Source organism: Dendrobates tinctorius, unplaced genomic scaffold, assembly GCF_039654945.1.
Source record: "Dendrobates tinctorius isolate UK_male_01 unplaced genomic scaffold, ASM3965494v1 ptg000138l, whole genome shotgun sequence".
Classification (NCBI taxonomy): Eukaryota; Metazoa; Chordata; class Amphibia; order Anura; family Dendrobatidae; genus Dendrobates; species Dendrobates tinctorius.
In genome coordinates, this window is record NW_027361806.1 from 16,761,498 (window position 1) to 16,778,351 (window position 16,854).

Here is a 16,854-nt window from a genome sequence, read left to right on the forward strand (position 1 = left end):
TCTGTAGGTAAGGTTTACTGTTAATGGCGTATGTATAATTTTTGTACTTATTTTTTATTTTAATATGCTTCATTTTGTAGAGGAAAAGTCCGGTAAGCGATATATGTTTGGTTTTTCCTTTCATTTTTATGATTTTGCTGTCTTAACCAAATTGTAACTTAATTGTGTCCACACAATACACCTTGAGGGCTGCTTTGCATTTAGGACTATTTTTTTTTTAAATACAAATGCCTCCATAAACTCACTTGGGGAGAAAACACTTAGGAATTTTCCGGGAAAAGCTGGAACCCTGTGTTATGCCCAGTACAGATCCTGGGGTTGAACATGGCTCAGGGATTCTTCTTTTGGATCCTAGGAAAACCACCATTTTACTCTGAGTGGTCCTTTAATCTATGGGATAATTGCAGTCTTATGCCAAATGGTGCTGAGTAAGAACCTTAATTAGAGATGATGCACCAAAAGCAAACAATTATGTGGATTTTATGTGACATGTTTTTGCAATGGCAAAATACTACAGTATACAGTGACATGTAAAAGTTTAGGCACCTCTGATCAAAATGACTGTTATTGTAAACAGTTAAGCAAGTTGAAGATGAAATGATCTCTGAAAGGCCTAAAGTTAAAGAGGACACATTTCCTTTGTATTTTAGGCAGAAAATATCTATATTGTCATTTTTTTATTTTAAAAATTACAAAAAGGAAAATGGGCCAATTCAAAAGGTTGAGTACCCTTGAAGATTGGTGTGCTCAGATAACTTTGACCAAGGTTTCAGACCTTAATTAGCCTTTTAGGGTTATGGCTTGTTCACTGTCATCATTGGGAAAGGCCAGTTGATGCAAATTTCCCAGCTTTATAAAAACCCAACCACCCTAACCTTGTGCCAAAATCATAGCAGCCATGAGTTCTTCTAAGCAACTATCTAGCACACTGAAAATGATGGAGGCCCACAAAGCAGGAGAAGGCTATAACAAGATAACAAAGCGTTTTCAAGTTGCCGTTTCCTCAATTCAAAATGTAATTAAGACATGGCAGTTAACAGGAAGAGTGGAGGTCAAGATAAGGTCTAGAAGACAAAGTAAAATTTCAGTGAGAGCTGCTTGTAGGATTGCTAGAGAGGCAAATCAGAACCCCTGCTTGACTGCAAAAGATCTTCAGAAAAATTTAATGGACTCTGGAGTTGTGGTACATTGTTCTACTGTTCATAGACACCTGAACAAATGTGGTCTTCATGGAAGAGTCATCAGAAGAAAACCTCTCCTGCGTCATCACCATAAATTTCAGCATCAGAAGTATGCAAAAAGAACATCTAAACAACTCCTGTGGACCGATGAGTGTTGTGAGTTCATTTTCTGGTCTACCAGTTGTGAGTTCTCCTTCCAGGCTCCCTCTGGTGGCAACAGGAGGTAGTGAGGCTGATTTAATCAGTAGAGATCTGCCACCTGATAATGAGGATGACGATTGGACCTCAGGAATCACAGACTGAATTTAAAACAGCCGACGCCCTACTCTGGTGCTGGTGATTCCTTCTGGCTTTTCAGGTCTTGGTTCTCAGCTCTGTTCCAGTCAGCTCAAGCTATGTTTTTAGGCTATTGTTCACACTTGATTTTGTTGGTCTATTCAGTTTTTGTGTGTTCAGCCAGCCTCGGCTGGGGCTGTGCTGAATTTCCACTCTAAGGCTAAGTGCACACGTACCGGAACTCTCGCGGAAATTACCGCGAGAATTCCGGAATTCCAGTCCGCGGGAAAATCGCATTTTAAATTCCCGCGATTTTCCCGCGGAAAAACTAGCATTTTGCAAGCGTAATTAGCTTGCAGAATGCTAGCGTTTTCCAAGCGATCTGTAGCATCGCTTGGAGAACTGATTGACAGGTTGGTCACACTCGTCAAACATAGTGTTTGACAAGTGTGACCAACTTTTTACTACTGAGGCCGCCTATGCAGCATCAGTAGTAAAATATAGAATGTAAAAAAAAAAATAAAAAAAAAAACGGTGTTATTCTCACCCTCCAACGTCCCGCGCATCCGTTCCCAGTAATCCTTTGCGAAAATGCCCGCGATGACATCAGTTCTCGCGGGATCGCGACGTCTCGCGGTCATTCGCGATGACGTCGCGCGAATGACCGCGAGACTTCGCGATCCCGCGAGAACGGACGTCATCACGAGCATTTTCGCAAAGGACTACTGGGACCGGAGCGTGAAGAGAAGCGGGAAGGCTGCGCGGGACGTCGGAGGGTGAGAATAACAATATTTTTTATTTTAAATTCTATTTTTTACAGGGATATGGTACCCAAAGCCCGGAGGACAGTCTCCCCTCCTCCGGACCATGGGTACCATCCGCAATTGTTCTGCTTACTTTCCGCATGGTGTGCACAGCCACATGCGGAACGTATGCGGAACAATGCATTCCTATGGGTGCGGGATCGCCGCGATTCCGCAAATTAATGAGCATGCTGCGGTTTTTACCGCAAAGCGATTCCGCCGCGGTAAAAACCGCAGCATTAGCACAGCATTGCGGAATCCCATAGGAATGCATGGGATGCTTATTTTTCGCGGCAAAATCGCGCGGTTAAAACCGCCACGGAAACGCGAAAAAAACGCCACGTGTGAACTCAGCCTTATTTATCTGTATTTGCCAATTTTGCTTTTTTGTCCCTTATTAGATTGGCCTCTTTTTGCTCTGTCTCAGAATATTTCAGAGTGCTGATATAGTGGGAGAAGTCTAGTGTCTTCAGGGTTAATTTTGTTATCAGAAGTGTTGGACATTTGTAGGGTTTTGGGCAGATTGCAGACAGTGTCTTTCCTTTCCTATCCTTTCTAGTTAGTTTGGGCCCCATCGTTGGCTCAGCCTATTTTCCTGCCTGTGTTTGTGTTTTCATCTTGTTTCACTGTCAATACATGTGTGGGGGCTGTCTATTCCTTTGGGGTTTGCTCTGGGGCAGTTTGTTTTCCCCTTTTCTTGCTTTAGGCTTATTTAGTCCTCCGGCCGTGACGAGGCGTCTAGGTTCATCGTAGGTACGCTCCACGGCTGCTGCTAGTTGTGTGGTTAGGATCAGGGATCTGCAATCTGCATCGTTATCAACCTCTCTGGTTTTTCTGGGGCTTAGCTTGTTTAGGTTTTTTCCTCCTCGGTGACCCATTCATAACAAATGAGGGTAAAATAGAACTCTTTGGCCACAATGATCAGAGGTATGCATGGAGAAAAAATGGGCACAGCATTTCATGAAAAAACTCATGGGGGTGGATCAATAATGCTTTTTGGGGTTGTGTTGTAACCAATGGCAGGGGGAACATTTCACAAGTAGAGGGAAGAATGGATTCAATGAAATTTCAACAAGTTCTTCATGCAAACATAGCACCATCTGTAAAAAAGCTGAAGTTGAAAAGAGAATGGCTTCTATAAATGGATAATGATCCTAAACACACGTCACGATCTACAATAGGCGACCTCAAAAGGCGCAAGCTGAAGGTTTTACAATGGCCCTCACAGTTCCCTGATCTGAACATCACTGAAAATCAGTGGCTATACCTCAGAGTAGCAGAGGATGCAAGACGACGGGGAATCTCACAGAACTGGAAGAATTCTCCAAGGAAGAATGGATGAAAATCCCTCAAACAAGAATTGAAAGACTCTTGTCTGGCTACAAAAAGCGTTTGCAAGCTGTGATACTTTCAGAAGTGGGTGCTACTGGCTAGTAACTATGCAGGGTGCAAAAATTTTTTCATTAATCCATTTTCCTTTTTGTATTTTTTTAGAATGTAAAACATGAAAATATATTGGTGTTCATATGACGTTTACATTAGAAGTATCTTCAGAAGTCTTGTGTTTTGCTTCCAGCGTTAGATAAGTGGCAGAGTAATTCTCAGGACAGAGGACATGCGGAAGTAAGCAGACATACGGTATTTGCTTTATCAGAGCATAAAGTGGCTACTTCAGGGAAAATGTCTGATTTTCTGCAGTTTCTAATAGCAAAATCAACTATTTTTGCAGAGGGTTTGGAGATTTCGTAAATACTTTTTTTTTTTTTTTTTTGTCTTTTTCTAATTCTTAATTATTTACTCTCCATTCATGCAGAAAGCTGAATTAAGAATTCTGTTGTCAGAGAGCAGTACAATGTGGGACACAGTAAGACTACACGGCAAGTTCGCATCTAATAGTAGAGAAACGTGGTCACGTTTTGACTTGACGACTTGTGCCTCTCAGTGCAACCACTGTTACTGGCATAAGTTGCAACTCAGCAGCTTGACATGGTCATCTTGATGTTGCGCTGGAAATTTGCCGTGAAGCCCTTGCGCTAAGCTGTCTCTAAAGTTCAGATGAACAAAAAGAAACCAGCAGAATTTTTACCTCCGAATCACAAAAGGGAAAAGTTTTTTAAAGTTTCTCTAGTTTTTATATAGCGGTGTCTCATAAATATTGTTTATCTCCTATCCATAGGATGATAAACGTATGATTGCTGGGGGTGCATCTGTGGAGAGCACACTGATCCCAAGAATGGGGGGCCAATGTCCCCTCTTTAATTAAAGTGGTGAGCATGTGCTACCATCACACCTTTTATAGCGTGTATGGAGAAATGGTTTCACGTGTTCACTACGTCTTCCATCATTCAGGGGACTTGTGATTGATTGGTCCTATCCTATGGATAAGCGATCATGCATTTATCATCTGTCCTGTGCATAGGTGTTGTATTGTTGGATGGACATCCGCACAAAAACTTTTCACAACTTTTTATTTACTTATATGATATTAAACAGTAAACCATACATTTTGATATTGTCTACATCAGTTATTTCCAACCTGTGGCTGTCCTGCAACTCCCATTCTCGTCCCACTTTCCCTGAATGCTGCTAAAACTTACAGAACATCAAGCAATTCTGGTTTAGAAGAGCCTTGTTTATTTATTTATTTTTTTATTGAATTGCGAGAAGCCAGACTTGCACATGCTGCGGATTGTAGTGCGGATTTGGCCGCGCGGATTTTGTAAAATCCGCAGGTAAATCTGCAGGTCAAAAGACCTGCGGTTTTACCTGCGGATTGCTCTGCGGTTTTGCCCTGCAGTTTTTCATCTCCTCAATGGAGGAGATGGCAAACCGCAGCGGAATCCGCAGAAAGAATTGACATGTGAATTCTTTGCGGTTTCAAAACCGCAGAAAAACCGCACGGAAAAATCCGCACCGTCTGCACTGCGGTTATTATTCCCATAGGGAATAATGGTACTGTACACCGCAGCAAAAACTGCTGCGGACCCGCAGCGGCCAAAACACACACCCTTGGAGTTTGTTTAAACTCAGAGGGTAAATACTATAAAATATATCAATATATTCATTTTTTTTATATATTAGTTGCACCTTATCTTTTGTAATTTGGGGTAAATCAAGGATATTACCATGGAATAGTTGCATGAAAAACACATTCAGTGGTGCCAAAACCCATCCTATTACTGCAGGAACAGCTGATAGGTACTATGTGCTGGAAGACGTATTTCCAGCAGGAAAAGCTAGCACTTATTCACAGGATAGATGATAACTTTCTGATTAAAAAGTGCACACGTACCGGAACTCTCGCGGAAATTACCGCGAGAATTCCGGAATTCCAGTCCGCGGGAAAAATCGCATTTTAAATTCCCGCGATTTTCCCGCGGAAAAACTAGCATTTTGCAAGCGTATTTAGCTTGCAAAATGCTAGCGTTTTCCAAGCGATCTGTAGCATCGCTTGGAGAACTGATTGACAGGTTGGTCACACTCGTCAAACATAGTGTTTGACGAGTGTGACCAACTTTTTACTACTGATGCCGCCTATGCAGCATCAGTAGTAAAAGAATGTAAAAAAAAATAAAAAATAGTGTTATTCTCACCCTCCGACGTCCCGCGCATCCGTTCCCCGTAATCCTTTGCGAAAATGCCCGCGATGACGTCAGTTCTCGCGGAATCGCGACGTCTCGCGAATGACCGCGAGACTTCGCGATCCCGCGAGAACGGACGTCATCGCGAGCATTTTCGCAAAGGACTACTGGGAACGAGAGCGTGAAGAGAAGCGGGAATGCTGCGCGGGACGCCGGAGGGTGAGAATAACAATATTTTTTATTTTTAAATTCTATTTTTTACAGGGATATGGTACCCAAAGCCCGGAGGACAGTCTCCTCTCCTCCGGACCGTGGGTACCATCCGCAATTGTTCTGCTTACTTTCCGCATGGTGTGCACAGCCACATGCGGGAAATAAGTGGAACAATGCATTCCTATGGGTGCGGGATTGCCGCGATTCCGCAAATTAATGAGCATGCTGCGGTTTTTACCGCAAAGCGATTCCGCCGCGGTGAAAACCGCAGCATTAGCACAGCATTGCGGAATCCCATAGGAATGCATGGGATGCTTATTTTTCGCGTTTTCACGGCAAAATCGCGCGGTTAAAACCGCAGCGGAAACGCGAAAAAAACGCCACGTGTGAACTATGTGTGCATGTGCAGCCCCTGCTCCATCCAAATGAGACATTTCAGAGTTCCGTTCTCATGATGGATGGGGGTCTCAGCGGTTGGACCTCACCGATGAGAAAGTTGCCGCTGTATTACCAGTGCCAAAAACTGCACATACACTATCACTGGGTTTCACCTCTGCAGCACCATTTCTTCATCTTGTGAAAGTGCTTGAAGATGGTTGTAATAAACAAATGTTTTCCTCCTGATTTGAAATAATTTATTAATTCCAAATTTACAGTATATTTATAAGCTTTTAACAAATTGCTGCAAATACCGGTCATGATTTCTATTTGATTCTGTGCTCTCTTCCTAAAGAGCAGTTTCACTAAAGCAGAAATTCACATTGAAAATATGCAGCACTAATGTCCTACCCTCTGCCCCCATGCCAATCACTGACTGGTTTGGAAAGGAGTGGGAAAGGGAAGATGAGTAGCATCTATGTGCACCATAATTTTCTCCAACTGTACCAAATTGAGGTGACTTTTTTTTTTTTAATACACATGCATTTAAATGGAAATGCTCTTTAGGATTAGATATAGGATTAGATATAAATGTGCTAAATCTGAAAAACAAATTATTCACATTGCAGGTAATACCGTAATACCTACAGTGAGTAAACGGCAGAACTGATTGTGGGACGAATATACACAGTAATATACTTTTCTGCTGCTTGATCTGCTAGAAGGGAGGCGGCACTTAATGTTTTCTTTGAATCTTCTCAGTAATGCTATTCTGCTGCTTTTATGAAATGGGAAATAAGTCTGTAAAAGAAGATTTAAAGCCTCATCAGACAGATTTATATACAATGCACTGAAGTTAGTTGTACCTGCACCCATGAAATTACCCCTAAGGGTATGTGCGCATGTTGAGTATTTGCTTGCAGAAATTGCTCCAACGTTTCTGCATCTTTTGGCAGCAAAAACACTGCAGCAAATCCTGAAAAGAAAAATACTGATCATGCGCACAACACTTCAGGATTCTCATAGACTTTGCTGGCATAAGGATTCCCTAGCGTTTTTGGGCCAATTCTGCTTGGAAAAAATGCCACAAAAACGTGCACACAGCCTTATACTACTTGAATCTGCTGATTCACATGGGGATCTAGTCTTGCCGGGAGGCTATTTATTGGGTTCTAATGTATCCTGTAACCTTTTTAATGCATTTTGTAAGAGGTTTGTTTGGGGTCAGCCTCTTATTTGCACATCATATGCAGTCCATTATCTTCGGTGTTTCTCCAGTCAAATCCAGAGCTGCATTTATAAAAAGTATGTGATGTGCATCTCTGGATGAGATTATAAAGCATAGGTCAACTTTTACATTAACATTGTGATATTGATGATAGAGACACAGTGGATTGTGTGTTAGTCATCACTGATGTATCACTCTTTGACTAGGTGTGTCTTCTCTCTTCCCTTGTGCTGGCCGCAGAGACGTAGCCCGGTAAGATCAGCGTTGCTGCATATCGGACACACTTTTCTTATCAATTTAAAATGTATGGACAAATGTTTTACTTTAAGTATGAAAAATCAGTTTGGTTTTCTTCCTTTGCAGTATCAGAAGTGCAACAAGTTGTATTTCAGAAGTTTTTCACATCGTTTACAAGTTATATCTTTTAGGAGGCAGTTATGCTTCTTTATAGTTTGACAAGCCATTGTTTTGCAAAACTAAGTGGCCCTACTGCTAAATATCTCTCTTCTCTCCTCTCTCGCTCTTCTCTCCTCTCTCGCTCTTCTCTCCTCTCTCGCTCTTCTCTCCTCTCTCGCTCTTCTCTCCTCCCTCGCTCTTCTCTCCTCCCTCGCTCTTCTCTCCTCCCTCGCTCTTCTCTCCTCCCTCGCTCTTCTCTCCTCCCTCGCTCTTCTCTCCTCCCTCGCTCTTCTCTCCTCCCCCGCTCTTCTCTCCTCCCTCGCTCTTCTCTCCTCCCTCGCTCTTCTCTCCTCCCTCGCTCTTCTCTCCTCCCTCGCTCTTCTCTCCTCCCTCGCTCTTCTCTCCTCCCTCGCTCTTCTCTCCTCCCTCGCTCTTCTCTCCTCCCTCGCTCTTCTCTCCTCCCTCGCTCTTCTCTCCTCCCTCGCTCTTCTCTCCTCCCTCGCTCTTCTCTCCTCCCTCGCTCTTCTCTCCTCCCTCGCTCTTCTCTCCTCCCTCGCTCTTCTCTCCTCCCTCGCTCTTCTCTCCTCCCTCGCTCTTCTCTCCTCCCTCGCTCTTCTCTCCTCCCTCGCTCTTCTCTCCTCCCTCGCTCTTCTCTCCTCCCTCGCTCTTCTCTCCTCCCTCGCTCTTCTCTCCTCCCTCGCTCTTCTCTCCTCCCTCGCTCTTCTCTCCTCCCTCGCTCTTCTCTCCTCCCTCGCTCTCCTCCCTCGCTCTTCTCTCCTCTCTCGCTCTTCTCTCCTCTCTCGCTCTTCTCTCCTCTCTCGCTCTTCTCTCCTCTCTCGCTCTTCTCTCCTCCCTCGCTCTTCTCTCCTCCCTCGCTCTTCTCTCCTCCCTCGCTCTTCTCTCCTCCCTCGCTCTTCTCTCCTCCCTCGCTCTTCTCTCCTCCCTCGCTCTTCTCTCCTCCCTCGCTCTTCTCTCCTCCCTCGCTCTTCTCTCCTCCCTCGCTCTTCTCTCCTCCCTCGCTCTTCTCTCCTCCCTCGCTCTTCTCTCCTCCCTCGCTCTTCTCTCCTCCCTCGCTCTTCTCTCCTCCCTCGCTCTTCTCTCCTCCCTCGCTCTTCTCTCCTCCCTCGCTCTTCTCTCCTCCCTCGCTCTTCTCTCCTCCCTCGCTCTTCTCTCCTCCCTCGCTCTTCTCTCCTCCCTCGCTCTTCTCTCCTCTCTCGCTCTTCTCTCCTCCCTCGCTCTTCTCTCCTCCCTCGCTCTTCTCTCCTCCCTCGCTCTTCTCTCCTCCCTCGCTCTTCTCTCCTCCCTCGCTCTTCTCTCCTCCCTCGCTCTTCTCTCCTCCCTCGCTCTTCTCTCCTCCCTCGCTCTTCTCTCCTCCCTCGCTCTTCTCTCCTCCCTCGCTCTTCTCTCCTCCCTCGCTCTTCTCTCCTCCCTCGCTCTTCTCTGCTCCCTCGCTCTTCTCTGCTCCCTCGCTCTTCTCTGCTCTCTCGCTCTTCTCTGCTCTCTCGCTCTTCTCTCCTCTCTCGCTCTTCTCTGCTCTCTCGCTCTTCTCTGCTCTCTCGCTCTTCTCTCCTCTCTCGCTCTTCTCTCCTCTCTCGCTCTTCTCTCCTCTCTCGCTCTTCTCTCCTCTCTCGCTCTTCTCTCCTCTCTCGCTCTTCTCTCCTCTCTCGCTCTTCTCTCCTCTCTCGCTCTTCTCTCCTCTCCTCTCTCGCTCTTCTCTCCTCTCCTCTCTCGCTCTTCTCTCCTCTCCTCTCTCGCTCTTCTCTTCTCTCCTCTCTCGCTCTTCTCTTCTCTCCTCTCTCGCTCTTCTCTTCTCTCCTCTCTCGCTCTTCTCTTCTCTCCTCTCTCGCTCTTCTCTTCTCTCCTCTCTCGCTCTTCTATTCTCTCCTCTCTCGCTCTTCTATTCTCTCCTCGCTCGCTCTTCTATTCTCTCCTCGCTCGCTCTTCTATTCTCTCCTCGCTCGCTCTTCTATTCTCTCCTCGCTCGCTCTTCTATTCTCTCCTCGCTCGCTCTTCTATTCTCTCCTCGCTCGCTCTTCTATTCTCTCCTCGCTCGCTCTTCTATTCTCTCCTCGCTCGCTCTTCTATTCTCTCCTCGCTCGCTCTTCTATGCTCTCCTCTCCCGCTCTTCTATGCTCTCCTCTCCCGCTCTGCTCTCCTCTCCCGCTCTGCTCTCTCCGGTGCTAGTTATGACGCATTTTTGCATCGTACTGGATGCAAGTTCCACAGTTTCCAACTGCAGGTCTAAAGATCTGTCAGACGATTTCATAGTTGTTTGTTCATTGTTCTGGCTGAGACTTGCACCTATAGTACAGGCACATTATGCTTGTCCAACATTCCATTGCCTGTTGACAGAGTAAAAAAAATACTCCTCCATTTGCATGCATGGTATGCAAATTCTCTCTGTCTTTTAAACTAATTTCAGCACTGATTCATATGCGCGAACCTTTTAACCTTCTCATCTTGCAAATAATCTGCTTTTAAGAGTCTGCTAACACAAACAAACTATTATCTTCTAGTTCTTGTATGGTTTTATGACGTTGGGAATCATTGTGTGTCCTATAACCTTCCTCTTCTGCTTCCATCAACTAAATAATCAGCGAGTGTTACTAAAATGTGGCGCTTGAATTAATTATTGTAATTTTTGGGGGTTTTATTATCTAACGCTGCCTAACATGATAGTAATGCGTGTCTGCAGAGTGCATGATAACCATTGCATGCTGTGCGCTTTAATAAGTGTTTGTTTTTATTAATAGGGAACAATTAAGAGACACTTGTCAAGTAAGTAGAAGGATCTAGTTAGTTTATTCATAGAAGTGTATTGATGAGTGTATTATAGTATATACTGTGTACAGAACATTAGGGACTTCATCACTGTGAGCAGGCAACAATTGTACAAATCGTACATCTAAGAAACCATAAGGCTATTAATTGTGGGACAGCATGCAACCACCCTACTGTCTTGGGCTACCTGCCTACTCCAAAAATGGTATAGGAACTGCAGAAGAAAAGCAGTGTGAATACAGCCTTAACCTCTCTCTGCCACCAATTTTCATTTTTCCTTCCCATGTTCCAGGAGATGTACGGTAACTTTTTTTTTTTTTTTATTCCTCCACTGACAGAGCAGTGTATGGGTTTTTTGTTTTCTTTTTATTGCGGAATGAATTGAAGTTTTGAAAGTTACCAAAATATTCAGAATTGAGAGTCCTCAGTGGTTGATACCTTTTAATGGCTAACTGAAAAGATGGTAACACATTGCAAGCTTTCGAGACTACTCAGGTTACCATTCATTTTACCATGTAATGTACTGGAAAAAAAATCCAAGTGGATTGAAATGACGAAAAAAAAACAAAATGCCATTCCTTGATTGATTGTTTTGTTTGTTTTTTTGTTCTGTAGTATTCATTGATTTATATAAAAAAAAAAAGTGATCGGGTAATATATTGGTTTGTGTTGCCTTGTTTGTTTGTTTTTTTAAGTCTATGGACCTGTAGGAGGGCATGTTTATTTTTGTGCCTAGCTGTAGTTTTTAGCTGTACCATTTTGGAGTACATGCGAGATTTCAATCACTTTTTACTACTTTTTTTTTTTTTTTTTTTTTTTTACAATTTTAGATTACCGTATTTTTTTTCTTCAACTATTTCCATATAGGTTAAATAATTTTACATTTTTATATATATGACTTTATAGAAGCGCTTGGAAAACCAAGTATGAAGCAAGAAAAACCCTTAAAAAATAAATAATATTTATTAAAGCCCAAATATATACCATAAATTTTATCTTTTAAAAAAAAAGAGTGTTAGAGGGTCTGATAATGATGATTCCGTAGAATTTATCCACTGAGATATAAGATGGAGAAATAGTGCATTAGTTTAGCGCTAATGCATAAATGATGCAAAAGGAAGAATCTAGGGAGGACAGATTATGCGTCTCCCTATATGTATCCCTTCCTGGCAGCGGAGGTTGGCAGCCTGGGTAGCGAAATTGTGCCAACGCTCAACGTCGACTGACTTTCCCTAGGACTCCTTAACAAAGCCTCCAACAAAAAACCACCTATAAAGTGCTTATAGTGCAAAATAAAATGAGAGATCGGTTTCTATATGGTATAAACCCCTTTGATTTTGGATATTATTTTGGTCATCTCCCTCTTTTTCACCACATTGAGTTATTAATATACAAAGGCACATTGAATACATACGGTACTTATGCATTTCTTGGGTACCAGCCCCTCCTGAGATAAGTGTCAGTCCACATTTTTGGACATGGTTTCTTAATACACTTGTACTTTAAAATGATCCATGGAGCTATTGGGGCTATTACGCAATTTGTCTATTGAGGCCATACATGTATGTATATGAGTTATACTGTTTGCCGAAGGACCATTTCTCTGCCTTTGACTTCTGTGTAAAAACCTTTCTGTCATCTGAGAGATGGGTTTCTATATGATATAAACCCCCTTGATTCGGGACATTATTTTTGTCATCTTCCTCTTTTTCAAAACATTGAGATATTAGTATACAAACAGTGAATACATACTTATGCAAGCATTACCTCTTGCTTGCAATATTGAGCTTTATTCCTGCACGGTTCAGTATAGACCAGGCACTGAGGACCAGACATTTTATTTTGCACTATAAGCACTATAGGTGTTTTTTGGTGGTGGCTTTGATAAGGAGTCCTGGTGAGCAGGGCCGACGTCAGCACCAGGCGCACCTGGGCAAGAGCCGGGGCCCTGAGTAGGTGGCGGGCCCATTCGCCGTCAGGGACACCGGCACGCTATGGGAGCCCAGTGCCAGCACCCACGAGTAGGCCACTCCCCACCGCTTGCTCAGGGCCCCGGTACTTTTAATACTTCTCCCCTTTACTGCGCTGTGGTGTCCTCCGCGTCTTCTGACTTTGACATTTAGGTCAGAGGGTGCAATTGCGTCACGTCTGTGCACCCACTGCCTGAACAGTCAGTGCAGGAAGCCGGAAGATGGCGATGCTGAGGAGTCCGGAGCAGAGCAGAAGCCAGCGAGAAGAGGTGCGTGTTTAATTTTTTATGTTTGAAGCATTATATGAGGCACATTATATATGGAGCATTATATGGGGCCCATCATTTTATGGAGCCTCATATGGGGACCATTATATACAGAGCATCATATGGGGCCCATCAAACTGGAACATCATATGGGTCCATAATATATGGAGCAATATATGGGGCCCATCATATTCTGGAGCATCATATGGGACCTATTATACAGTCATATGTTAAAGTTTGGGCACCCCTATTAATGTTAACCTTTTTTCTTTATAACAATTTTGGTTTTTGCAACAGCTATCTCAGTTTCCTATATCTAATAACTGATGGACTCAGTTATATTTCTGGATTCAAATGAGGTTTATTGTACTAACAGAAAATGTGCAATCTGCATTTAAACAAAATTTGACCCGTGCAAAAGTATGGGCACCCTTATTTTCTTGATTTGAACACTCCTAACTACTTTTTACTGACTTCCTGAAGCACTAAATTGGCTTTGTAACCTCATTGAGCTTTGAACATCATAGCCAGGTGTATCAAATCATGAGAAAAGGTATTTAAGGTGGCCACTTGCAAGTAGTTCTCCTATTTTGATTCTCCTATGAAGAGTGGCATTGTGGGCTCCTCAAAACAACTCTCAAATGATCTGAAAACAAAGATTATTTAACATAGCTTTTCAGGGGAAGGATACAAAAAGTTGTCTCAGAGATTTAACCTGTCAGTTTCCACTGTGAGGAACATAGTAAGGAAATGGAAGAACACAGGTACAGTTCTTGTTAAGCCCAGAAGTGGCAGGCCAAGAAAAATATCAGAAAGGCAGAGAAGAAGAATGGTGAGCACAGTCAAGGACAATCCACAGACCACCTCCAAAGACCTGCAGCATCATCTTGCTGCAGATGGTGTCACTGTGCATCGGTCAACAATACAGCGCACTTTGCACAAGGAGAAGCTGTATGGGAGAGTGATGTGAAAGAAGCCGTTTCTGCAAGCACGCCACAAACAGAGTCGCCTGAGGTATGCAAAAGCACATTTGGAAAAGCCAGTTACATTTTGGAAGAAGGTCCTGTGGACTGATGAAACAAAGATTGAGTTGTTTGGTAATACAAAAAGGCGTTATGCATGGAGGCTAAAAAACACAGCATTCCAAGAAAAACACTTGCTACCCACAGTAAAATTTGGTGGAGGTTCCATCATGCTTTGGGGCTGTGTGGCCAATGCCGGCACCGGGATTCTTGTTAAAGTTGAGGGTTGCATGGATTCAACTCCGTATCAGCAGATTCTTGACAATAATGTGCAAGAATCAGTGACGAAGTTGAAGTTACGCAGGGGATGGATATTTCAGCAAGACAATGATCCAAAACACCGCTCCAAATCTACTCAGGCATTCATGCAGAGGAAAAATTGCAATGTTCTGGAATGGTCATCCCACTCCCCAGACCTGAATATCATTGAACATCTGTGGGATGATTTGAAGCGGGCTGTCCATGCTCGGCGACCATCAAACTTAACTGAACTGGAATTGTTTTGTAAACAGGAATGGTCACAAATACCTTCATCCAGGATCTCATTAATAGCTACAGGAAGCGACTAGAGGCTGTTATTTTTGCAAAAGGAGGATCAACAAAATATTAATGTCACTTTTATGTTGAGGTGCCCATACTTTTGCACTGGTCAAATTTTGTTTAAATGCAGATTGCACATTTTCTGTTAGTACAATAAACCTCATTTGAATCCAGAAATATAACTGAGTCCATCAGTTATTAGATATATGAAACTGAAATAGCTGTTGCAAAAACCAAAATTGTTATAAAGAAAAAAGGTTAACATTAATAGGGATGCCCAAACTTTAACATGTGACTGTATGTGGAGCAACATATGGGGCCCATCATATGCTGGAGCATCATATGGAGCACATTATATATAGAGCAACATATGGGGCCCATCATATGCTGGAGCATCATATGGTGCCCATTATATATGGAATAATATATGGGGCCCATCATCATACTGGAACATATGAGGTCCCTTATTCTGTATGGAGCATTATATGGGGTCCATTATACTGTTTGGAGCATTATATAAGGGGATATTATTCTGTATGGAGCAATATATTGGGCCATTATTCTGTATGGAGCATTATATGTGGTCCACTATTCCATATGGAGCATTATATGGGGTCCATTATATTGTTTGGAGCATTAGAACAGGCACATTATTCTGTATGGAGCATTAAATGGGGTCCATTATTCTGTATGGAGCATTATATGGGGTCCATTATTCTGTATGGAGCACTATATGGGGCTAATTATTCTGTATGGAGCACTATATGGTGCCAATAATATTGTATGGACGACTATACTGTCTGGTTTCGGAGCTATTGATATCACTCATGTAATATAAGAACTTAGTGAAATCTTTGACATTATACTATACCTATATTTCTCTGCTGTATTTGTGCATCATGAATTGTGGTATGTGTTAAAGGGGCCCATTGAGACTCTTTTGCCCGGGGCCCACAAAAACCTGGAGCCAGCCCTGCTGGTGAGGGTCAGTCAATATTGAGCGGGGCGCCAATTCGCTACCCAGGGTGCCAACCAGCGCTGCCAGAGAGGGATACATATAGGTAGACGCACAATCTGTTCTCCCTAGATTCTTCCTTTTGCGACATTTATGCATTAATGCTAAACTAATGCTCTATTTCTATATGTTATATCTCAGTGGATAAATTCTATGGGATTATCAATGCCAGACCCTGTATAACTCCTTTTTTTATGGAGATAAAATTATGGCATATATTTGGACTTTTATAAATACCAAATAAAAGTTTATTTTTTAAGGGGTTTTTTTGTTTGTTTTTTTTTGTTTCATACTTGGTTTTCCTCTCACTAAGACCCCAATTTACTGTCTTGGTTTTTGATGATTTATAGAAGCGGTTGAACGAATATGCATATTTATTTTCTAAATTTCTTTAATTTTTTTTTAAGTGAGTGAGTTGAATTTTTTTTAATAACATATTTTTTTATTTACTTTTTTGCTTTCTGTTATATTTTTTAATCTCTGTTGCTGCAGTTAGGGGCAGATGCCTGATGTGTAACACGGTGACAGGACAATTGTGTACAAGATAATTGTGTACGGACTATTGTGTACAGACAATTGTGTACAGGCCAATTGTGTACAAGGCGATTGTGTACAAGGCGATTGTGTACAAGGCAATTGTGTACAAGGCAATTGTGTACAAGGCAATTGTGTACAAGGCGATTGTGTACAAGGCGATTGTGTACAAGGCAATTGTGTACAAGGCAATTGTGTACAAGGCAATTGTGTACAAGGCAATTGTGTACGGGCAATTGTGTACGGACAATTGTGTACAAGGCAATTGTGTACGGGCAATTGTGTACAAGGCAATTGTGTACAAGGCAATTGTGTACGGGCAATTGTGTACGGGCAATTGTGTACGGACAATTGTGTACAAGGCAATTGTGTACGGGCAATTGTGTACAAGGCAATTGTGTACGGACAATTGTGTACAAGGCAATTGTGTACAAGGCAATTGTGTACGGGCAATTGTGTACAAGGTCATGGAACCGTGTACAAGAGGCAATTGTGTACGGACAATTGTGTACAAGGCAATTATTTGTGTACAGGCCACTTGTACAGGCCACTTTCACACTGACGCTTACTTTCGGTTTCAGTACTCACCCCTTGCAACTTTCACCATGACTTTTACTTGTTGTGTACAGGCCACTTGTACAGGCCACTTTCACAATGACGCTTACTTTCA

At 42.9% G+C, this 16,854-nt stretch overlaps 1 protein-coding gene across 13 annotated transcripts in view; it reads left to right on the forward strand.

Moving 5' to 3' along the window:
• SGIP1 (SH3GL interacting endocytic adaptor 1) overlaps window positions 1–16,854 on the forward strand; it is a 130,789-nt gene that overhangs the window by 55,869 nt on the left and 58,066 nt on the right. For 9 of the 13 annotated variants that reach the window (XM_073544707.1, XM_073544705.1, XM_073544709.1 and 6 more), the window contains exons 7-8: window positions 7,901–7,912; window positions 10,810–10,834. In XM_073544707.1, coding sequence (XP_073400808.1) covers window positions 7,901–7,912; window positions 10,810–10,834 — 37 coding nt within the window. The remainder of the gene's footprint in view (window positions 1–7,900; window positions 7,913–10,809; window positions 10,835–16,854) is intronic. The other 4 variants (XM_073544708.1, XM_073544718.1, XM_073544716.1 and 1 more) reach the window with 1 other exon arrangement.